At 41.8% G+C, this 24919-nt stretch overlaps 1 protein-coding gene across 1 annotated transcript in view; it reads right to left on the reverse strand.

The window, feature by feature from the left end:
• LOC118167028 (transmembrane protease serine 11E-like) overlaps window positions 1-20275 on the reverse strand; it is a 40626-nt gene extending 20351 nt beyond the window's left edge. Inside the window, exons 1-4 of the mRNA XM_035326228.1 lie at window positions 20112-20275; window positions 12433-12554; window positions 11567-11685; window positions 257-324 (exon numbers count right to left, since the gene is read on the reverse strand). Of these exons, the coding sequence (XP_035182119.1) occupies window positions 257-324; window positions 11567-11685; window positions 12433-12554; window positions 20112-20275 (473 nt within the window). The remainder of the gene's footprint in view (window positions 1-256; window positions 325-11566; window positions 11686-12432; window positions 12555-20111) is intronic.
• Window positions 20276-24919: the final 4644 nt, after the last annotated feature.

Genomic DNA, 24919 nt, shown 5'->3' on the forward strand with positions numbered 1-24919 from the left:
AAGATAAAGATCTTTATAAAGATCTTTATAAAGATAAAGATAAAGATCTTTATCTTTATAAAGATCCTCCTGGACTGGAGCTTTATCCCCCACTGAGTGTAATCTTAATTCAGTATGGAGGATCTTTATCCAGGATAAAGATCCTCCATACTGAATCAGATCAAATGTCCCTCTAGCTGGACCTGGTGCCTGGTGAGCATTTCATAACATCTCAATTGTATGCCTTTTTTTTTTTTTTTTTTTAAACAACACATACCTCACTCTGACTAAGCGTGAACGGACGTATTTTTTCCTTAAAATGGAATTGTGAAATGTCTTGTCCATCTGTTGAAAAAAAGAAAAATACAAATTAACAACAAAAAAAACAGTGGAGAGGGATGCACTGCTGGAACGAGAATTCAGAAAAAAAAAGCATTCGGTTACAAAATCACAGATTACAGAGCCACAGAAACACAATCCAGCCCAACCTCTAAATAAGATTTGTCACAGACTTTCCTCTGCTATTCCCAATTTTAGCTGAGGCACATCACAAAAAAAATCGCTTTTTTTTCTCAATATCCTATGGCTACATCAGTGTTCCACTGGACTACCATCCTATCCACTCATAGGATAAATTCCAGATGTTTATAAACATCTGGAAACATGCTGCAGCCACCTCTCCATGCATATCCTTCTCAAAAAGGCTTACAGAAAGGATACAGCATGCTGTGCTCTGCACTGCACCTCTCTTGTAGACATTTTTTTTTTTTGATAGAACATTTATCTTTGCTTTAAATTTCTATAGGACTAAGGATATCAGTGATCTCAAATCACAGCCCTCCCCCAAACGCCCTTGCTATATGCCACATGCTATTCTCATCTGAAATAGGAAGCCTTGGACTTGTTTTATAACTTTTGTGTATTAGGAATCAATGCCCAAATGACATCTTTGCTGGTATCTGCTTAACCACATCCTGCTTAAGGCTGAATGTTGTCTCAAGATTGCGTGACCCGTCTGAGACAATGCAGTGTGATATAACAGGGCAAGAAATTCTGCCAGGAATAGTTTGGGATCACTGAAGTATTGAGAAACATCAAAGTCACAAGTGAGTTATGCAGTTCCTTGTACCAGCAAGACCCAGGAAATCAAATGCATACACCCTGTAAACATCAAACGTGTTACAGGAAACAAAACAAAACAAAACAAAGCAAAAACACTTAGAAATGTTTTATAGAATCATGTAAGTTTTTTGTTTTGTTTCTGTTTTTTAAGCACATAAAGGCTGTTTGATTCAGAACCAAGTCTTCAAATTTTCAGCCCTTAGGGAAAAAAAAAAAAAAAAGTAGAAAAAAATAATCGAAGTTCTGGTAATGTCTTTTAGATTCAGAAACAAGTAAGAAATCTGGTGTGATTCTCACAAATATCCTCTTTTCAACCTTAGCTTCTGTAAGATAAAGCCTGACATTGCTATATATAGAATAACTTCAACATTGAAACTGCCTTATTTTGAGTGATTTTAAGGTGAAAAGCATACACTAGGGGGAACAAAAACATTCTTGGTCACACACTGGGTTGATATCTTGCCGTCACCAACAGTTATCTGGAATTGCTTAGGAATTCAGAAAAACGGACAAAACTCTATGGAAGAGGATATATTTGATAGATATCAAGTGCAACAAACTACTGTATATGCAAAATGCATTTCATACATGCATTTAGAAATTAAGAATAGGCATGCATTTAGAAATTAAGAATAGTTTTATGTTGCCTGTAATTCTGAAGCCTGTTTCCCTCGCCCCCCTCCCCACACTTTGGATATTGTAAGTATTTGTCCTCAGACAAAATGAGGATTGTTTTTTTAAATATATGTCATATATATGTCATACTATTTGCTTATATTTCCTGTAACAATTTCAAATGCTTCACTGATGACTGTTAGCAGAAGGACGTGCTGCTAGCTTCGTGGCGTGCAATGGAGTGTGCTATCTTTGGCTGCACTGCCTCCAAAGACTTTGAGATTTTTGGGGCAGATAACTTTGCAGAGCACAAAGTGCTGTGCAAACGAGAGAAAGCTTTGAGCTGTGCTGCTGTATGTGTCAAGTCTCTACGCTGCAAAAGAGAAAAGCAAAAGCAGGCTGATTTTACACTTAGGTAAGAATTTGCAATCCCTTGCAAGGGAGGGTGAAGTTAATGTGACATGTCTGAAACCTGTATCTCCTCCTGGTGATTTTGGATAGATGGATAGATGGATATTTTCAATCCATCTGTATTCTCTCATCTCAGAGAATGCAAGAGTTTTTGCTACACTTGCCACCTGCATTTCTGTAGCAGAAATGTGGATCCTTGCTTCTGCTCCCCATTCTCTTGCACACATTTGCTACAGCCTGAGCAGTTCATGTGGTTGCATATTCTTTACTCTTGACACGTTCAGCTTTCTCCTCATCCTGGACCACTTCCTAGATGTTCTGTGCAGACTGGTCAGGAACACTATGTCCTGCCACAGAGTGATTTCCAGTGACATCAGAGAAAAAATGATTACACACAACACTTTTTACAAAAAGAATCTAAGGAGTTCCAGTGCAATTGAGCTATCAGCAACAGATACTGTTTTCAGGAAGTTCAATCCAAAAGGGATGCTGGAGTTATTTTATGAAGGAACAGTAAGTGCTTGATTTAAAATTATACCAACATTACTGGATTTGTGTTACTTCCATTCTCTTTCACAATTTCATATCTCAACGAGAAAGGAACCGATTTTATTGTTACACACTGTCACTTAGTTTCTCCTTCTTGGGATTTGCCTTAGTACTACTTCACCAACAGATTAAAAACACCAAGTGGAGAGTGTTTGTTTCTAGTCATCCTTACAGGCCCTTTAACACCTTCAAACCTGACCAGGTATTTTTTTTTCCACTTCTGTAACCTGCCATATCTTATTGGGAAAGGCATGCTAGCCAAATGTCTGCACTGTGGCCCCTAACTCTAACCTTGCTGATAAATCTACTTGACAGATATGAATCTGTCCCAGATGTCCTCTTTTATACTCATACAGACTTTACATTAAGAGGAAAAAAAATAGAGATGCCTTCTGATAATAGCTCGCAATATCCCACATTTTTACCATAAATCATCTGGTAAAAACTTTCACACCCAAAGCCAACAATAAACATTTTTCTCCACTGTGCCTATAGCTTTCTTCTCAGCCAGAGTCATAACCCTGGAAGCAAAAGTAACTAGAACTTTGCCCAGTAACTAGGTGGGACCCAGTGCTGCTTGGGTGAAGCATCTGCACTCATTTAAAGCATTTTGTTTTGACTGCAGCCACTGAAAAGAGATGCTGTCATGTCCAGATCCCTTAATTTTACCTCTGATCACTTGTTTTCCTGGCCATTGTCTACCAGTTGCCGGATAGTGACTGCTGCTGCTGCAGACAAATCTACAACCATTCTTAGCCATGTCCTACTCCTTTCAAGTGAACAGTATTTTTCTGACAACATTTACTTTAGTATTTGTCTAAAGATTTTTCTTTAAGTTACTGTTTGCTGACTCGTTTATCTTAATGCAATCAGGTATTTTGCTAATTCAATTTCAAATCCCACTCTTTTTTTTTTTTTTTTTTTTTTTTTTAAACAAACAAAACACAGCTTCTCTCTATGCTTTACATTTTCTAACACAAACTGGACTTCACCCTTGCACCCTGCTCGATCCATGCTACTACAGTAGTCAGTAGTGGCCAGTAACAAAATCACGAGAAGAGGGCAAAACACTCCCACCTGTACAAACCCAGCCACAAAGGAGATTTCTTCCTTGTTCCTTGCAGCCAGAAGTTTTACACCTTGATGAACAAGACTTGTTTTTCTGTTCTGTCTCGGATGACTCTGGATCTCATTATCCTCTTTTTCTCGTGTCACACCATGTCAGCAGGGCCAGCCCTCTGAGCCCTGAGAGCAACCTACCAAAAGCTTTTCGTGATGTCAGATTCAGTCGATACACCCTGCCTCCCTGGGACCCAAAAGAAAAGCAAGCTCTGTAAGCGGGTCATGAGCGACAGCGATCACACTTCTCCACTGTGGGATGAAGCTGACCTGGACTGGGATCGTTCAGATGTGTAGCTGGGTCTGGAAGTGACCCAGCAAGGTCGGTGTGCCTTGCTTTCTCCCACCACGCATGGCTCTGTCACTGCACACAAGGTAAAGATTCATCCAAAAAAAGTTCTTCTTAAATCTCGTTTGACAGAACTTGTGTGAGATACTTGCTGAACCCACTGAATTATGCATGTGGGATGTTGAAAGGCATTTGTTAGGTTTGGGAGCAAATCCTCTTGCTGCTCAGTAATACCACTTTTCTGCCTGCCACCAGTTTAGTCCTTCTACAGCTCTCTTCATGCTACATTCTTCCCTTTGCCTTGATAGCTCCTTAGGAAGTAAAGCCTACTGTGATTTTTTTAAGTTTTCCAGCCATAAATAACTAGAACACGCTGCCTGGCTCAGTGACCCCCTCCAGTATTTTACAGTAACAGTACAATACAAATTACTACTAATCAGTGGGGTTAATTCCATACCATCAATCTCAGTGGCCAATTTACAGCACAGTCTGCTGAGAGATCCAGCAGCTGACTGGAGAGATCCAGTCACGTAGTATCAGCTTGCTTGGGAGCCTGCTATATTCCCTACCCTGGTTTCAATTGAGGGGTTAGTTGGGAACTCTACCAAAGACTGAAGGAAAAGAGAGCAGGAAGACAGTTGGACAGGTTGGACAGCAAGAGAAGCTGAACCTGGCCTTGTCCTGAACCAGGATGTGGACATCACAATCCTCTTAGAAACAGGGATACCAATTACTCACAGCAGTGGCAACCGTAAAGCCCCACTTTTGCCCGAGGTGAAGAGAATGGACCTGAAAAAGAAGGAGTGTAATAATCCGCAGGCCTCTGGCAAACCAGAAGATCAGAAACTTTCCCATCAGAAACCACACAAAGACAGCATGTGTCATACCCAGCACAGTGGGCAAGGGCAGCGTGATCCTGTGCATCTGCAAACATCATCACAAAACTCTGCAGAGTTTTATATAGCTCAACTGCTAAAGCTGGGAGGCGAGTAAGCACTGACTGCTCTACAATGAGCTTGGCTGGACAGTTCTTTGAGGCATCAGCTGCAATAGAAATAACTGACCATGCACAATAGTTCCTAAAGGGATTGGTCTTTCAGATGGAAGAAATTAATGAGGCTAATACCTGGAAGAATGTCAAGATTTAAAGTATCATGCTCATCCCTAGTGCAACCAATCTGAAAGGCATGTCATGGCATTAGGGTTTCATTATAGCCATGTAATAGCAACAGCTGGAATTAAGGTCACCTGAGTATTCCCATCCCTACTCCCAGCTTTCAATTGTCCATAATTAGCTTCCTAAAACTTTCACACTGCAACTGAAATTTTGTCCACTTGGGAAGGAGATTTTCCAAAATTTGGAGAGAAAAATCCAAATTTGGATAGAAACCCATCTAGGCCAAAATCCAGAGAAGGTTGGTGGTTTTTTTCCCCCCAAAACATAGGCTTTTCCCAAAAAAAAAGTTGGTACAAAGTTGAAATACAGGAATAAACAGCTCTTAGGACACAGCTAATTTATAAAATCTAGGATAGATCTAGGAGAGATCTATCTAGGGAGTCATGTAGTCAGGTTACAAATGCCCAGATAGCACCAATCAAAAGTACAGTACCAACATTGGATTCTCCCTCTTGACAACACCATGTTTTAAACAACTACTGTCTTGACCAGTCAGATTTTGATCTCAGTGACACCAGTTCACATCTTGAATCACTTCATTCATTTAATTACCAGTAAACAATGTAGTAATTCTGGATCGTGAGTCTATAATTAAGATAAGATTCTACCCTTCACACACACACTATCGATAACTGCCCTTTATTTCATATTGAATTCCTTTTTCCACCTCACGTTCACATCCATTTTCCTTGTGCCCATTTTACACCTCTTTATCTTGTCACACACTGGATCTGAATTTGAGCTATTTATTTTGGGGGATGGAGGGTGTCATGTTATGATACCGCAGCCTTTGTACACGCTTTTTAGACCTTTTGCCTTGATTAACCGGGCAGGGGGAAGAGAAATCAGTTTGTATGTTTATTACTTGAGAAAATCACACTGTATTAAGAAGTTGAAGAATTACTACATATAAATTCAAGACAGAAAGATGGATATTAGGCTCCATTTCCCATGACATTGCTCAGTTATTATCTGTACACTAGCCCTTACAGCCTGGTTTCCCAGAGCAAATACAGTCTTTAGGACTGTTTCAAAAAACTCCTGGCTTGGGGATCTACTGCTGAATTAACCTCTAGACCCAAGGACCACAAGGTATCTATCAAGCAAACCACACACGTCTGAGCTTTACCTTATTAGCTCCATGGAAGGTGCAATAAACACCTCGTGTACAGTTCCAGTCAGCTTTGCTACTAGCTCTCGGCTCTAAAGAGATTGTATTTCACCTTCTTCTGTCTCCCAAAAAACACACAGTTTGGCTCCCCAGGAAACCTTGTCTAATGCCTGACCCTAAAAAGGCTAAGTGCTATGAGACAGCAGTCTCACCTACTCATTCACTGCTGCCAGACCTTTCAGTCAGACTTCATTCATCTCACATGGAAAGCCTCACCAGTATTGCAGACTTTGTGCCTGCAGATGGGACTGTAAGCTATTCACAACTCAAATCACGATGATCGAAAGCTTGTAACTGGATATGAAGCAGAGAGGCAGCCTTTCAGTTATGAGAATTGTCCTGTTGAAGGATAATCAAACTGCCAAAAAAGGTTATCAAGAGTTAAAGCTCTATTTTCCACAGTAACATAAGTGTCTACACTGGAGTTGAAGAAACGATCACAAAAACTCGAGTACTGTGATGAGGGTGAGTAAAACCTGAGTGGGCCAAGATGACTTTCCTGGTCATCTGTAAGCACCTGAAAAATTCTTTTGTCTCTGGGGATCAATTTGCGGGTGTTGAAGTAGCTTTATGGATTTGGCCTCTCAGCTCTCTCCAACTCAGTTCCCCAGCTGTACAGTGGAGACATCAGTGCCTGGGAGCTGGGAGACTGCAGCGTGCTTTGGTTGGTTGTAACTGGAATGTGCTGAAGCCACTGAGAACCTGCACTGCATCACTGACGATGCAAAGGATGGAGTCAGCTCCCACTGCATCCAGTGTCTTCTGTGGTGGAAGCAGCTAAGGGCACTGGATTCAGCTAGCAAGCCTCATTCATGGCCACAAAGTGTCAGGGAAGGTGCGGAGCTGCAAAGAGCTACTGGGTTCCAAATGCTGCCCTTGACAGTCCTTGGGACTCTCACTTACCTTTAGCAGCACAAAGATCTGTGTGCAGGGTCGTGCAGGGACCTGCCTGTCCCCCCACTGTTCTCAAATAAATATGTCAACAGACATCACCTCCCAGGGGAGAAAACTGTCTCCTTCCTTCCTAGCTCTATTACAGGGACTCGTCAACAGGTCCTTAAAACAACCAAGAACAGGCATGATCATCAGAACTATCCTGCAGCATTTCCTGTGCAATATTTCCTGTGCAGCATTTCAAGTGCAATACTCAGCAGAGCCAGAGCCACTACTTCTAAACTAAAACCTCACTGATTCATTTATATCAGACAGGGCACATTTCAAGAGTTGTATCCATCAAAAACTTTTCCTAGTGTCTGTAGATAAGAACACAGAAGATTCTTTGTTCACTTCAAATCAATGAAGCAAGATGTCTGTTTCTAGAAGAAATGTCATGACACGGTATAGAGTTCAGAGGCAATAATTACTTAAGAAATTCCATTACTTCAATAGAAACACTGGGATAGACAGTTTTCCAGGGAAAGTGCCTAGCTATCCTGTTAATACAATCCCCAATCACTCTGCTCAGATCCAGCCATGTAGTTTTATGTTGGTTATGGATGGTGCCACGAAGGGGAAGAGCCGAGGTACCTTGTGGAGGGAAAATCCATGCCACTCTGTGGCTCAAGGCACTGATGGCGAGGAAAAAAACACCTTATGTCTCCCCCAGCCACCCCACAGCCAAGGAGGGAGCCATGCTACACTCTTACCTGAGGAACAGTCATCCACCCAACTCACAGCCTGGTTTAAAGTCACACAGGAGCAGGAGAGAGTATGGGATAGCGAACATGTACATGTGCAAGTCACTGGTGGGCAGAGTAAAAGCTGGTGGTTGCTTCTGTTGAGCAACCAGCCGTGTACTGAAGGGGCCCATGCTTTGGTTGCTTGGTATCTATTACTCTCTCATATCTAGACACTTGCCAGCCTTCTGCTGAAGCAACTTCTCCTTAAATAGTAAAGTGTTCATCTCAAATCCCTTTCAACACACAACTCCTTCACTTGGTATCAAAGACTGCTTTTCAAATGACCTCCACCTTCGTCCTTGCACATGGGGCAGTGGGTGCTGCTGCCTGGGATCATCCCAGTCACTGAGGTTTATCTAGAGCTAGCTGTCTCATCTCCTGCTGCACTTCAGGGTCTTTAGATGAAGAAGAAAAGTTTAGAACAGGGCTTTGGACATCTCCCCCAGATGCTGTTACTAAGAGGGCGGCTAGGGCCTTCAAGACACTCTTGGGAAATCCAAAAGCAGAATGAAGAGATTTTGTGCAAGAAGAAAAAAGCCCAAGCCTGGTGCAGGAGCTACAGAAAACCAGAGCATAATGGTCATGTAGGAAAACAGTGGCATCTAAGACAATGCTTGGCCGATCTGCACATAAGTGAACCCACTAGAAAATAGAGGCTCCCTGTGGAAGGAGCCATTAAGGCTGCAACTGTGCCCTTTGTACTCAGCTCAAGAGGGAAGGGTCTGACACAGTGCATTTTAGGCTGAGAAGGGAAGAACAACTGGTCCAGCTAGAAAAACAAGGAGGCTCTGGCAGGCTGGAACATCTCTTTCCACAGTGGCATTCAGTCAGGTCTGCTCTTTCAAGAGAAGACAAAGGGAACCCTTAGGGCCGCTTGTAGGAAGCCATGCAGGGAGCAGATAGCTTTCATCATCTGTTCCTCAGTCCCCCCCAGCTCCACCCCACAATACATTTTCCAGACTTTCCAGTCAGCCCTGCAATGTTGACTGGTGCACTGGCTTCATCAGCTCTTTGGCATGATCTCGCTGCATTCCCTCCGCCTTCAATGAGATAAGAGAGTAGGGAATGTCATTCACATAATGGGTGTTACTGTTCAGCTGTGGAAACCAAAGCAAACACCAGGACGTTTTCTGCTGGTCCCAAGGAAGGCAAGGGATGACCTCTCTACGGGATCAAAAACATTTTTCCTTGAGAAACATCAACACTCAGAAGAGCTCCTTTCAGGGTTGTTCTGGGGACAAACAAAGGAGGCTTCATCAGGGAGGGATTAGAGAAGGGAACACTCGAAGGGAGTTGCACTAACTCAGGTAATTTGAATGCTTCTGATTATCAGAGATGATTCACTTCTGTTCACTTTGCACCAAGTATTGTGAAAGAAGCTGCATTTATCTGCATTGACTCACTGTTTCACAACATGAGCTTAGGTATCGTTACTACTAATGACGACTGGAAGGCTTGGACATCCAGAACTCTGAACCCAACTGGGTATGACTACAAAGGATTTTGATAAAACCAAACACATCAGGAAACATGATTAAAAAATAAATGAAAAAAATCAACTCTCCCCACCTCTGCTTACAGGATGGTGTGAAAATGCTGCTGATGAAAATGTAGGTGTTCTGAGACAGCTGTCTTAAGAAGCCAAGAGGATGTTTCTGTCTCTATAAAGATTGCTTTGAGTTTCAACACCACTAACTGAGTTTTGCTTGGGCACCATCAGACTTAGAGCATTTTGTTGCTCATTAGTGCATGGAGTCACTTAAAAAACAAACAAACAAACAAACAAAACTTATGGACATATCTCAGTCTCACCCAGCAAAGAATTCAGAAAATGTGAAAGATTGAGGTAGAAGCTGATGCCTGAATTAAAGACTGCTTGAAAGAAAAGTCACAGGAATGAGGGAAAGGCAACAGTTTTCTGTATGCTTGTTATGGCATTACTTATCTGGTACAATTACCATGCTCTGAAATTATGTTTCTCACTGCTCAACCAGTATTCCTTCCAGTATTTACTGTCACTACTGTTGGAAGTACTTGACACCCATAGAGGAGACAACATTTCTAAAGCACTAGGTTCTATTCCAGTATCTGAATTAACAGCCAGGTTCAGAGGACATTCTGACTGCACTGGACACTGTATGAAATAACTTCTTGGCTAAAATTAGTGTTTCCTTGCCAAAGGAGAAATTAAAAAAAAAAAAAAGTAATGAAGTGGGAGAAAGGGATTCGACTTTACTCACTAAGTGTTCTTCCTCAAAGTTTTCTCCTTAGCCCCCACCTTCCTCCCACCTCAGCAATATGTCTCCTTGCTCAGGGAGAACATTCCCTCTCCAAGGTCCTATCACAAGGTTAAAAGCCTACAATTATTAGGTAACAGTTGTCAATTGGTAGCACCTAAGTAAACGCAGCTTATGTAAGACTCTCTACACACATGTACCAGAAGCAGATGTTGTGAAATACAATACAGTCCCTGGTAGGCAAAGGGGGCAGAAGGGAAACAAATGCATGAAAGGAGGACAACTCGACCAAGGTCTCCAAGGCCCTCAGCAGTGGAGTTGGGAAGAGATGCTAGCAGTGCTAAATCCTGCTTCTCCAGGACAGCGTCCAACACAGCTCAGATTTTGTTATGAACAAATGGCACATCCCTAAATTAAATGACAGTGGGAAGCAAAGCATTGATTGTCCTATTAACTGAGTATCTGTGCAAGGTTGCTAAACAGGAGGTAGGAGATATGTATCAGATCCTAATGAATGAAGTACAAAAAGATACAAGCACAATCACATGCTTATGGCTGTAAAGAGCTGAACTCTGTAATTATCATCTGTGGGGAAGTGTCTCAAAGAGAAAACAAGAAAGGAAATTGCAATGTATCTATTTATTTCCATAGCTACTGTGTGAGCACCCTCTACTATTTGTAGGAGAGTTTCCCAACAAAACATACCAAAGGAGCAGGAAAAGGACTTGTGTATTGTTTTCTCAACATCAGCAGCAGCCTGACAGATAGAGCTCCTCACCCCGTAAAGGAGAGGGTGTAAAAGCATGCTTTCCTTAGAGACATCAGGGTAGCAGGAAAGCCAGCAAGCAGTGCCAGGTAGCTAGCTATAAGGTAGGGGAGAAGGGAAATGGAGTCTGATGAGCTCTGTCAGTATAGGTTGGTCTCTCATGTGCCTGATGCTGCATATATACACATACATACAGCAGACAGGCTGGGGAAGGAGAAGGCACAGAAAATGTTTGCTGATGTAAGAGGAATATTGCCGAGAATATTGCAAATATCTACTAAATGGGCTAAAACAAGTGGATTTGGTCTGCCAGGTATGAACACGACTCTCATGTTATCCATTGCCCACATCTGCTAATCATGAGGGGTCAGGGTGCACCAAAGGCTCGTGGTCTATTCACATTACCATCACACAGTCCTTCATAAAGGAAAGGCACAACAGTTTCAACTTACCAGTCTCTCAACCCTCTCGCTCAGGTCTCTGAACTTCCCTGAGGTCTGTCTGGACAATTCAGTACTGTACCGGATATTGGTGATTTTTACGTTGCCGCTGTAATAGAACAGCTTCTGATCTGCAAGGGAGAGAAGAGGAACAGGCGATACTCAGAATGCACCGAAACCCGTGAACTTACAGAAGGGTCTGGGGCTGACTGCACAGATGTCTGGGGAGTGGCTGACCTGTATCCAACCCATTCAAATAAAACTTCTGAAAGCTGGGAACTCAGGAACAAGAAATCATTTCTGTTGGGTGGGCTGTGCCAAGTAGTAACAAAAATCCCAGTTTCTCCAGCAGTTACTTTTCTGGCCGACCAGCAGTACATGCACACAGGATCACAAGTAGCATCTTCCTGGTCAGCTGCCTTCCTTCCTGGCCCATTTATCCACACAATGCTGAGCACTGGCATGCAGCTGCTGGGGATCAGGGCAGGGGAATGGGGAAACACCATGGGTAGAATCAAGCAGGAGGCTTAGCTTGTCACTTGCTTAACAGGGGCCAGAAGGCTCACGTGTTGACCTCATCACAGAAGGCTCACGTGTTGACCTTCATCACATGAGGAAGACATGAAAGGAGTGAAAGCGAGTGAAAGGCAACAGAAACCACAGCCCTAACCACCCTGCACAGCAGGAAATGTTCCTGAGAAGATCTGCAAGGATGCTAAATGAGGATGGAAAGAGTGCCAGAGAAGACAGTGGATTTTCCCCAAATAAGCTTTAGTTAGACTGATGGAAAATGAACTCCCAGAACTGTGGGCCTCAAATAGCACAAGAGAGATGCACTTAACAGAGTAACAGAATAGTCTAAGTTCTGTAAAACTTACCATATGCCAGAAAATAAACTAGGAGACCAATGGTGATGGCTGCTGCCACTGCTGTTCCAATAACAATTAGAGCAATTTTCCAGGGCTCGAGATGTCTTATTTTGATGGCTGGCTGATGAATTCTGAAAAAAAGGGGGGGAGGGGGAATGAATATCTAAGAGATGCTTTTCAATTAAAAACAAACAAACAAAAAAACACACAAGATGCAGATGATAAAATTTTCTCCCTTAGTATCAGCTGATTCTTCCCACTAGTATTAAGTGACTTCTCACCCAACACCCTTAAAAATGAAACCATGACTCAAGGCTATTTTGAAATATATGCTGACATATGCCAAGAGCCATAGAAAACAGATGCAGGTGTTTTGTTTGTTTGTTTGTTTTAAGGGCTCAGTTAAATAAGCGTCCCACTAAGGACTTTCTTACAATCCCTGACTGGAAATTTCCAAGAATAAAACTGTTATTCTCATTCTTCAGCTAAGTGAACTCTTGTACAGCAATGTAAGCTGCTTTCAAGAGGTTAAACAAGTCAGTTATCACAGACATACTAGTGCCTTTGCTTCTTAGTGCAACAAAACTGGAAAACAAAACAAAACAAAAAAACATCCCCTTCATTTGTATAGTATGTGTTTATGCATTACCCAAGCTGTTCAGTTTATTTCAGCATGAAAAGCAGGGCTGAACACACACAGCAGGGCTGAACACACACACACACACACACAAAGACAAACAGATTTTGGAGGGACAGCATGTGCTTCCTGTTTTACTCAGGCCAAATCTAAAAAGAAAGGTAAGCATGGTACTAAGCAGTATTAGCTGAAGGGATGGAATGACAGGGAAGGGCAGGCACATGTGAGCAGACAAGGAAACACAGGTAGAAAGCCTAGCCAGACACTTCTCTCTGCTGTGCTTGTAATTACACAGTTGCTAATCCAAATTAACACAGTCAATATGTCAGTATGATATTTAAACAAACCTGCCCCCAAAAGGTTATTTAGAGCAAATTCTGCCTTTGGCTATGAACTCAAAGACATCTTAAGATCCCATGAGCCATGTTTTCTATGATGTTATCAGCCATTACAAAATACAGAACAGGAAGGAAGAGTTTTTGGCAAAGAGTCATTCCTACCAGAGCCACCCACCTCATTCGTGCTAACATGCACACCTCCAGTTCCACGTACAGCTAGGAAAGAAGGCTACAGGGACCCTCTCCTGAGGGTATGAAGGGATCTCAGTGAGTTCCCATATTCATAACCAGCTATCTTCTGGAACACCTCATGAGGCACAGTTTAAATACACTACAGTTCATTCCTCCTGTACCCTAAAACTCTCATCTCATCTGGTTTTCTTCAAAATGCATCTGTAGATCCACAGCAGAAAAAAAATTACACCAAAATGAAGTGGTTGTGTTAAGAGTTTGGTGAAGAGCAGCTCCAACATTATTTCTGAGCCTAGTGCATGGAAGTTCCCTTAAAACACTAACTGGAGAAATGAAAAATACGTAGGTATAAATGGTTAGGGCTTTGTCTCATTAACAAGAACATTTAGGAAATAGCTCAATATAGTAACTGCCTTTGATAATCAAAAAGGCTTTGGCTGGTCAATCTCTGTAGCATCTTTTCCTCATGCCTCATGTTACCCTGTTTTTCAAGCCACACATGTCTAAACTGATTGACCTTATAGACCTTATAGACCTTATGGATGTGCTACATGAAATCAGGATCTAACAGGACTCAGCTTATTGTCTGAGAGGTCTCAAAGCCCTAGTGGGTGTAGCAGTAGCTCTTAATTACTTAATTCATTAAGTAAGAGCCAAGTTCAGCTTTAGTTTACACTTTTTATTTTTTCCTGTGTGGTGCCAGGATTTGGACTTGATCCTTATGGGTCCCTTCCAACTCGGGATATTCAATGATTCTATGCAGCTAGTAGTCAAAACTAACACATTCTGTCTTCTGCACGGACAATGTGTTTTGCAAATATTTCTACAATGCTTGCAGTGAGACTAAGTTGCAAAAAAATAAAAAAATAATTAAAAAATCACAACAAACAAACAAACAAACAAAAATACAGCTAACTTGACATGACCTACTCACATTCATTATCTTAGTTTCATTTAAAAAAGCAATTGCCTTCCTCAAACTTCACAGAAGGAAAAACACTCAGAAGGTCTTTCAGCTATAACGATCCTGGCAGAGCCCCAAACCAAAATGCTGGGTTTGAGAAGCCCATTTAAAAGACTGAATGCCAACAACCACAGCAGTTGAGTGCGAAGAACTGCCTATCATATCAGTGAAAGAACAGTATCAGACCAGAAGTAACATGGCTGGGACACAGTTATAGAGAGAGAATTTTCTATATATTACAACCTTTTTCAGCATTTTTGTATAAACGTTTTAATTTTTTATATCCCTAATTTCTTCCCTTTTGAGTTCCATGTAGTAAACAGAAGCCTCAGTCCACAACAGTTACTTATATGTGTAATCTTACTCACTATATGACCTCCACTGAATTCGTGAAACCTCTTTGAGAGCACCATTTCATCAGGCTCTAAATTGAACAGCTTCTTAACTGACAAAATTCAATAAATAAATCATTGAAAGTCACTTAATAGAGGTGGGATTGTTTGGAGAAAAACGGAGATGTCTTTTTCCCCCTTTTTTTTCTGAATAAATGGTTTCCTTTGCTTTTAAATAAAAGCATGAAAGGACTGTTAAAGACTTGCTCTCCATCACTAATTTGTTCTAAAACCAAAACTTTGTTAAAAAAAAAAAATGACTAGAATGTCCCTGATTAGCTTATGTCCCTGTTTGGCTAATCTGTACAAACTGGGTACTTCTCCATTTGAAAAGATGCATGGACTGAATTTCGAATCCAGATTTTCAAAGATCTGTGTTGGAGATAAAAGCACAGAGCTTGCTGGGCTGATACTCATCCATTTCCACTAGGTTTGAGTTGTATTGCTGCTCTGCTCTGTCTCCTAAGGTTCATTCCTCAAAGATTAATTATTACACAATGGGACATGTTGTCAAATGAAAAGTGAGACAGTACTTGTAGGGATTCAAGACACGTGAGAAGTAACTATCCCAAAACTGAAATAGCTCTGATTCACATGACCAAGAGCTTGAACACTGCAGAGAGCTGATACAAGTTCAATGGCAGGAAACTACGTTCTCAGGTCAAGCAATCTCTGCTAACCCCTTGGGAACTACCTGCTCAACAGAGAAGGAACAGGGAGTGTAACAGAAATACACAGCAGGATTAAAAACCCTACAGCAGCAGTCAGTAGTTTCCTCCAGGAGAAATGGAGATTTTAAGCCTGAGCCAAAAATCAGCTGAAAATCTCCCACTGACTTCATTGGGTTTTCTGTTAGGGTCCCTTCTGCTTGCAGCCTTCATGGTCCTGCCCTCTACCTCAGTGCAGTAATCTTAAATACACTGCAGTCAGGGAACTGGGTTTCATCCCATGGCAAAAGGTTTTTTGCCAATTCCAGATTAAGATTTGACTGATTAGGAAGAGGAGTGAAAAGTTTGCTGACAAAGAGAAACAAACAAAACAAAACAAAAAAGATATAAAATTGCCCACATTAGCATAACAATTTCATTTGGTGGTTCTGTTTCCTCATAATTCCTAACACTTTATTGGCTTTTTTCAACTGGCATTGTGCTAGTTATTTTCCTAGAAATGTCCACTGAGACTCTTCCGAGTGGTGGTGAGTGGGACACATTTTATATCAGTGTTTGGGCTCCCCCCATCATGAGCACAAAGCAGCCCCCAAGAAACCACTTTCTGAATAAGAAACCCACACCAATAAACACAAAGCCAGAGGGATCCCTCCCCCTTATAAATTTTAAAAGCCACACGTTGCAAGGACTCAGTGGTCAGCTAGTTGTCTGTTGACTTTCATTAACAGAGGGGTATCAAAAAAAAGTTTCAACAATTTAAAAATCTTATAATACCCTAACTAGTTTCTTATGGATGCCATTCAATAAAAGTGTCATAAATACATTAAATAAATCATTCATGTACTTGCCTCAGTACAGGCTGAAACTGCTAATTTAGGAAAGAAATAGCAACTCTTTCACATCTTGGAATTTAAGCTCACTTCTTCCAAAGGAGCAAATTTAAAACCCTCTCCAGTGAGTCAAACCTCCTGCTTCAGAGGGAAAGCCCTTGCCAGGGAAGAAAGCACGCTCTGACGCTTGTGAGAATTATCTGCCCTCCATTAGTTGCTGTGAGCTTCAGATCAGAGCCTGTGTCTAGCTAAGTCAGCACGCACTGTGAAACAGCACAGGCCTCTGCTTTGGCATGCATGCACCAGTGGCATCTGCAAAAGAAAGCTGTTGACATGACAGCGCAACTACCAAACCCAAAACAGCCACCTAGAAGTGATGTTTTTTTGTGCATTATCAAATGTCCCTTGTTTATTGTCCTATAAAAGAAGCTTAGGCAGGCAGATTTTCTCTATAGTTTTAAAATGTCTGATATTTCATTTCTATTTAAGGCGCTTTGAGGAAAATTGATGAAAAGTGTTTTATCAGCCATAGTAATAATTGCAGCACATAAACACACACATAATAGGACAGTGACAGTGTCCTAACCTGTTTACTGGGTATATGAAAAGTCACAGTAAAACAACTACACATACATGACTCCTGAAGAGTTCTGCAGGTCTGATATAACAAGACCAGCTCTTCTGCCTTCGTGATTGTGTGCATCTGTAACAGCTTCTATCCACCGAGAATCTGGCCCAAAGTATCCAGCTTTTAATGTAGTTTGAAAGCTTGCATTTCTGGCTGAATAATAAGTTTTTGTTTTGTTTTGTTTTGTTTTGTTTTGTTTTCTGTATTTTATAGCTTATATACAATAAAAAGTTGCTGGTCTGGGCAGATAAATAGTGTGATGCTGTAATCTAGCAATGTTTTTTCACTGAACAGAGATGGACAAATTTCTTCACAGGAGAAATGCTGCTGAAATCAGAGAAGGCTCCTTAGGCAGAGCCCTGGGCAATTTTCCAGTGACAGAGAAATTTAGCCATTCCCATGTTCTTTTCTGTATGAAACCTGTCCCTGTTATCATCAAATCTGTCCACAAACTACTTGAAGTTGTCAGATTGTCTAGTATTGTCATGTCAAATGAAGCTATCCCAAGGTGATGTTAACCAGACTTCATCGGGAACAGAGATCTCTGTAACTAAAAATACAGAAATGGACAGAGTATGTGATGGAAACAGAATGAATTAAAGGCTTACAGCTGACCCAAAATGCACTGACCTGAAATAGATTGCCTGTGAAAAACTTAACAGAGTAAGGCACTTCTGCAAAACCCTCTAGTAGGAACAGCAGAGGCCAGAAATGCAGCTGAGCTTACACCGGGGCTTGTTCAGGTGATGAAGATGACCAAATTTTAATACCCAGGATTAAGTTTTTTGTTTTTTTTTTTTTTTTTTTTTTTTTTTTTTTTTTGTCTGAAAAGCTCAGAAACTGAGGGAAAGTGGCAAGGAAACATAAATGGTACCAATTCTAAAGTCATCAAATTAGTTGTGGCATATATCAGAACTTCACTAGAGTCTTCTGGAATCAGAATCTAGACCGGAGCACACAAACTGAGCAAAGTAAGTTTGTTTGATACCATGCAGGAACATCTACCTCCTGCAATAAATAATCAAGCACAACTGCCACTAATACCAATGGAACATGACTGTCCTTGCACCAGGGCTGGTATTCATTTCCTGCTACACCTCAACAGTCTGTAATTTACACTTATTTTGCCCACCTACCGGATGACAAATTGGTGCAAGTGGCACTGCATTTCCACCTACATATTCACTTTTAGACTAACATATACAGCACCAATTACTCTACAATTCACCCTGCCAGCGCACAAGATCTTCACAAGGAAGCTGCGGTAAGTCGCTGCTCCCCAGACCACAGGGCACAGCATGATGTGCAAGTGATAAGACCAACTAGGCTGTCCACTCCACCCTGTTCTCCTCCGCAGCTTTGCTTTCTAAAGGATCTTATGGAGCACATATTTCAGCTTAGCTCAAAATGCTGTAAAAAAGAGATATCTTGGAGCTGGATAGAGCTAACACTGAAGCGCTACTCTTATTACACACTCAGACCTACATCCCTGGCCAGCAAAGATCTCTGGACATTTTACAAGCTACACGGCCTCTTTGATTAAGACCAGTCTCCATCCTTTCTGAAATGTGTAAATATTATTTCCCCCCCACATAATATTTTACAACAATCTATTCAACTATTTAAACACCTAAATCCTTTCCTAAACAGGAGGCAACCAAACTGGACTTAGATGTTGTTTAACTACTGTCTAGCACACTGTTATTAAAATGATTTACACCACTGTTGATATAAACAAGACAGAGCAACTAGATTTCCATCTAACTAGAAAAAGGAATAGCTTTTCAGTTCTGCTATGCACAGAACCCTCACCTATACACCTTTATATAACATGCACAAAGTGGTATTCACAGCTGATGGGGATTTCTTCCTCACTGACTGTCAGAGCAGCACAGTTTTAAAGGTATGGATGTTGAACTGGCAGCGGGATCTTTGAGTGTTGAGTACCACAAGCTAAACTCAGTCTTCTCCTGACAACGTCAACACTATATTGACTAAAACATTATTGTCCTTGGAAAAAGAGAAAAACACTTAAGTGTGCAGAAGTTCTGTCAATCCAGGTTCTTAAATTCTGTCAATCCAGAAGCAAAGTTTCCATGAATTCAGGAGCCAGTGTTAAACAACAAACTCCAGGCAGCTCACTCTACATTTATGATGGGATCCCCACTCTGATCTAAGAGATCATAGTAGAACATGGTGGCTGGGAGTCTCCTTTTTGTAAAAATACTCTGAATTTCCAGCAATGTCTTTAACATTAAGTTACAGTAAAACAAAACTAATAATATCCCACATCTCTGACTGCATAAAATGTTTTGAAATACAAAACACCTGGTCACTATCCTCAGAAATTGTGGCTTCTTCTTTAAAAGTTCTAGCAACAACCTTTAACAATGAACATTTCATGGGTGCCTTCTCCTTATGTAAATATGCTGCCTTTGCTGTTTTAACTGGGACCCTTTGCACGGCATGAGGGACATAGTATTTCACCTAGACCTGACCAAAAGGCGTGGTTTCCCAAAATCGTCGTGTTAAAATTTGCGTTTGACACAAAAAAAAGCTTCCTGGATTCTGTACTGCAACAATAAAATCCTGCTGGGGGCAGGATAAGACAATTACAGAGGGAAAGATAAGCGTCAACTTAAGCCATCATATCAACTTTCCAAACAGAAGGCAAATCTTTGTGCTCCTGGCCATGCTGGGAAAGGTTCTCTGCGGTTCTCTCTCTAGCCACACATTGTTCCTTTCATTCAAAGCAATCCCCCAGATCTCCCCTTCAGCCCGCAACTTACTGTTTAGTGTCCCCTCCATTTATTGCCCCCTTTCAAGTTGCAAATTTCGGATGGGTCCATGATGTACTCTACTTCTAAAAGGATGAAGGGAGGCAAAGATACAACAAGGGCTGAGGGCAGGAAAGACAGAGAACAGCAATGTCTTTTCTCGACCTATGTCCTTCACTTCCTGAAGCTCTCCCATAAATGATATCCCCTACTAACATTACACCTCCAAATAAAACTGGCTGAGTTAAAACACACCACCTACTTTTGAAGATCCCATGGGAGGTCCCGGTAGGTCTGGTAGCCTTTCTGACCTCCAACCACAGCTCGACTGAAGTCTGGACTGTGTAGCGAATGCTGCTGGAAAATGCAGGAGTCGCATTGACTGGTGTGACGGGAAGGGAAAGGTGTTGAGTGAAGATCCTTCATTGAGGCACGGCTGGCGCAACACCCAGCACCCTGTGGGTTATTGCAAAACGAGAGAGCGAACTTCGGAATAAAAACAAACAGAGGTAAGCATGGAGTCGATAAGAAGACTCTAACCTGATCAGCTCAGCATCAAAGAACTCCCCAGGCAGAGATGGACGGGGCAGATAAACCGGCCCAGGCAAGAAGACTTGTTCTTCACCACAGCAGAACAGGAAGTGTGTTAAGTTTCCCTTTCCTAGCACTCCCTTTCTGTCCAAATTGTGTCCTTACAGCAGGCCTTCACCTGACTGGCAGCACCTTCTACCACAGACTCACTGTAAAAGCCATAAGGGAGAGTCACCGCACTGTCCACACTTCTGTCACCTGCCTCCTGAGATGGCCAACACAAAGGCCCAACACAAAAACAAAAACAGACATAAACGGCTTGGTCAGCCAAGCCACATCTCCCTCAGTGCTCGCTCTTCCACAGCCGTCCTGGACTCCCTTGGCATCAGGGACATGACAACTATAAGTATCCAGCCTCCTAATTACACGTTAGTCATGTAATGGTTGGCATAACCCCGCCTGTGGAAAATGCTTACTCTGTGAAAAGGGCCACCAATCTCCTTGGAATTCACTTCTCCCAGCACAAACCTGGTTCTTCAGAGCCAGCTGGAAGGGGTAAAAAAATGGATATTCTCTGGTGAGAGATTCGGCACTTAGATCTGAATCCTCCAAATGAAAATGGAAAATTACCAGAATCCAAACTCCTTGCTTCTGGCCTTTGATGCAGTTGGGTTTTTGCCAAAAACTTGGAAGCATTTGTTTTTTCAGTGAAGTGTCAGGAATCCAGTCACTTTCATGGGAACACTCATTCACAAATCCTCAGTTACAGAAGGGTAGAAAAACCAGAAGGATGAAATTTTCATCTAGTCACACACATTCCCTTTCCCTCTTTCCCCAGAAATGTCCACTCACAAGCACTTCAACACGATTTGAGGAACAATTGTCTGGACAACCCATTTCTGAGACGGTGGGAAAAGCTGAGTGCTGCTGCACTGCACCTCCTGTTTCTCTCGTTTTTTTTTTTTTTTTTTTTGTTTTTTTTTTTCCTTGCTTTGATCAAATCAACTGCTTTTTTGGCTTCTCTTGTCTCCCTGTAGAAAGGGCATTGCTGCAGTTACCTACATTATATGAGTGAATAAATACAGTTACCGTGTACTAATATCCTCCTATGGACCTTCTCTTCCCACACAGCCCTGCTATTTTTTTTCATATATGAAAATATGTTAAAATTGCCTGGTGTAACTTTTTTTTTTTTTTTTTTTTTTTTTTAAATACACATTATGATCACAAAATCTGTCATCCTTTCAAAACAAACACTCCTAGGACAGAAAAGGTTGAATTAAGCTTGGGATGTAACCCAAAGAAGCATGTATCAATTTCTTCCCAGAATGGTCAGGCTGAGGCTGTGCACAGTGGCCTGGTCAAAGAGATGAAAGTTGGCAGCACTGTTAGCAGGTTATTAACATTAACTTATTGATTAGTATTTGAAGACCACAAATAAGGTACTCCGCATAGCTAGGCCAAGCACACTGGGCAAAGGCGGCCCTTGAAGTGTGGACAGAATAAGATGCACAGAATTTTCCCTTATGTGCCTACAAGTGCAAAGGCCAACTCTACCCACCTAGGTCAAGAGAAAAACAAATCCCAGCAGAACAGGCCTTTCTTTCAGCAAACAGCAGAAGCTTGAGGTAAAATTTACTCAGAAACGTGGGTTCTGCAATGAGATTTCTTGGAGAGGAATAACATTCATTAGAAGAAGAGCAGGTTGCAAAGGATCTCTGCAGGTAATGCTAGAGGAGGCGTCACAGACAACAAATAAATGAACTGGTAATTTTTCGAAGCTCATCTCAAGGGGACAGACCTTCTTTCTGCTGTTACTGTAAAGCATGAACAACAGAGACAGTCAAAAAATGGGGTTTGGTTTCCTTCCGATCAATTTTTTTTTGCAATTTGCCTAACAACAATTAAAGTAGGTTGCTTTTGTTTTCAGATTAATTAGCCATTAAAATAAATGGTCCTGGAAAACTGGAAAATAAGGAAATATTCTTGCCTGCATCAGAACATACAAGAGCCCTTTACACATACTTGTCCACAGGAACAACGGTACACACAGGCCGAGAAAAGACAATCATTAAGGAACAATTTTCTTCACAATAAATTAACAAATTGCAAAGTGCTTATTATTGGGGAGTTATTCAGTAAGCAAAACCAGTAAGTAGTATTTTTGGTTAATAGTAGGGAAGCAATACAGAAACTATCTATCAAAGCATAGGGTAGAAATCAGACAATGTGGGCACACAGGATTTTGTAAATGAAAGTGTAAAAAGATGTAATAATGATTCCATCCATTTAACCCTGCAAAGTCAGCCCAGCCAGTCAGTCTGCTTGCCTAAGAATGGTAATAACAGGCTGCCTTGGTTTATGTTTGCGTACTCACACAGGCTGCATGGCTGTAGAGACAAAGGATATCTTGAGAGATGGCCACTGGCCAGCCCCAAAGCAATAACATCTTTGGAATTTATAAGCAAAGATGTTTTACATAATTGCCTACCAGTTACTCAACCTGGGCTATGAATTTTAGATCATGTATCGTGACAGTCATTACTTTTCCAGTGAGAAGTGGATGTTCCTGCTGGCGATATTCAACAGAACTGACAGAAGCACTGTTGAAGTGCACAACATCAATCAACCTGAACTAATTAGACCTGCTTTGAGCAGGGGTTTGGACAAAGACCTCTGGACATCCCTTCCAATCTAAATTATTTCGTGAGCACCTGAAATGCCAAATGGGTCTACTACAATGGAATTCTCTCCTTGGAGATGTCCACTCATTTTCCATCAGCTCATTTTGACAGCTCAGTTGTAGCTCCAAGTACCGCCCCCATCCTGAAAATATGAAAGCATCTTGCATTTGACTTCTGAAATTCAAGGGAGCTCTAAATGAGATGCATTTCTTTATACTTACCTAGACACTGTAGCTAGACACGCAACACACCACCTCTCCTGCTTTTACAAAAAAAAAAAAAAAAAAAAAAAAAAAAAAAAAAGTTTATTATAATATCCTTTCCTTTCTTTGGCACCTGAAATTCCCAGTCGTGGCTTTTAATAACTGGTAAGTGGAGGGATGGAACGATTCTCCAGCTCAATGTCAGGGCTGGGAAAGAAGCCAAGTCCTCCATAAAAAGTCACTTGAGGCCAAATTTTAATACGTGCCCCTGCAGTTTTGAGATCCTGAGCATTTGAGGCTCTCAGATGTTATAACCATGGCCTCAAGCCCTACAGTATGCTAGATCCTGCCCTGGTTGGTTTCCAAACAGTCCTTCTTTCCAGGCCCTTATAACAGAAACTGCTACACCCGTCTAAGTAGCAGCCAGAAAGGCCAGCCCACAATACTGACAACACCCTCAGACAACAGAAATCCCCCACTTCCAGTGTCATTAAGAAAGAATTCATAGCCCGTCACCCCATTCAAGGCAAAACAGTAGCACACATATATGTACCTGTCCTCTGCAGCTGACCAGCCAGAGCTGCTGCTTGGTACAGGGGAAGAAGCCAGCCCACATCTTGTTCCTGGGGTTACCTAAAATCAGGCCAACAAGCCTCTCTGGCTACCCACCACACAAATCCTCCTCTCCTGGTCATCTACCAAGCATCTACCAAGAGACATGAGGTCTGTATATGGCTCGACTAGGCCTACAAAGAAATAAGGTACACTGAGATTTAAAAACAACAACAACAACAACAACAACAACACTATATGCTTTACAGGTACTGCCCAAATTAAATGTAAGATCTTAATTTTAGGCAGCAGAAGTGCTGAAAAGACTTACTGGGAGCACTGATGAAGATTGATGCCCCATGTCTGTCAGTGTTCAGGAGGCATTTGTATAATGCCCTCACCAATGTGCTTTAACTTTGGGTTAACCCATGAAGCGGTCAGGCAGTTGGACAAGATGATCTTTGTAGGTCCCTCCCAACTGAACTGTTCTACTCTGTTCTCTGCAGGTGATATGCTCAAAACAAGACTTCTCTTGGTGTCTCTATGTTCCCAGAAAATGGCTAGTTTAGATTTGATTTCATTCTAGTTCTTACCAGCTAATTTGCCTACTGGAAGCCAAACTGCGTCTGCCTCCTTGAAATGCTTTCTGCCACAGCTATTATCTGTGCCAGGTGACTTTGCAGCAGCATGCAGGACCCATGCAAGACTGTGGTTCTTGTGAGCAGTTGCCTGCCTGATGCATCTTACGCTGCATTAGCTTTCGAGGCTTCACAGGCTACATAACTAGTATCAAGCCCATGAAGTCCATCCTGCAGCCATTTCAACTCTGGCTAACCTTGCAGGCAGGGTTTAGAGGACAAGTCACTTTGAAGGAAAAACTCAGCATGCTTCAAGCAGGACTTCTCAGCACCAAAATTAAGGTCCCACTTTGCAGCAGTGCATATGAGAGTTCCCTCTTGGGTAACCTGTTCTCTGCCTAGGTTGCACAGAAGGGCTTGTTTTGCCCTCCATGCCCTACTATTTTCATTGATTACTCAATTAGTGGTAACAGTGCCAGACAAGGTGGGGACAACAGCACCAAGTAGTGCATCCTGGTGAAG

This window comes from Oxyura jamaicensis, chromosome 4 (assembly GCF_011077185.1).
Source record: "Oxyura jamaicensis isolate SHBP4307 breed ruddy duck chromosome 4, BPBGC_Ojam_1.0, whole genome shotgun sequence".
Taxonomy (NCBI): domain Eukaryota; kingdom Metazoa; phylum Chordata; class Aves; order Anseriformes; family Anatidae; genus Oxyura; species Oxyura jamaicensis.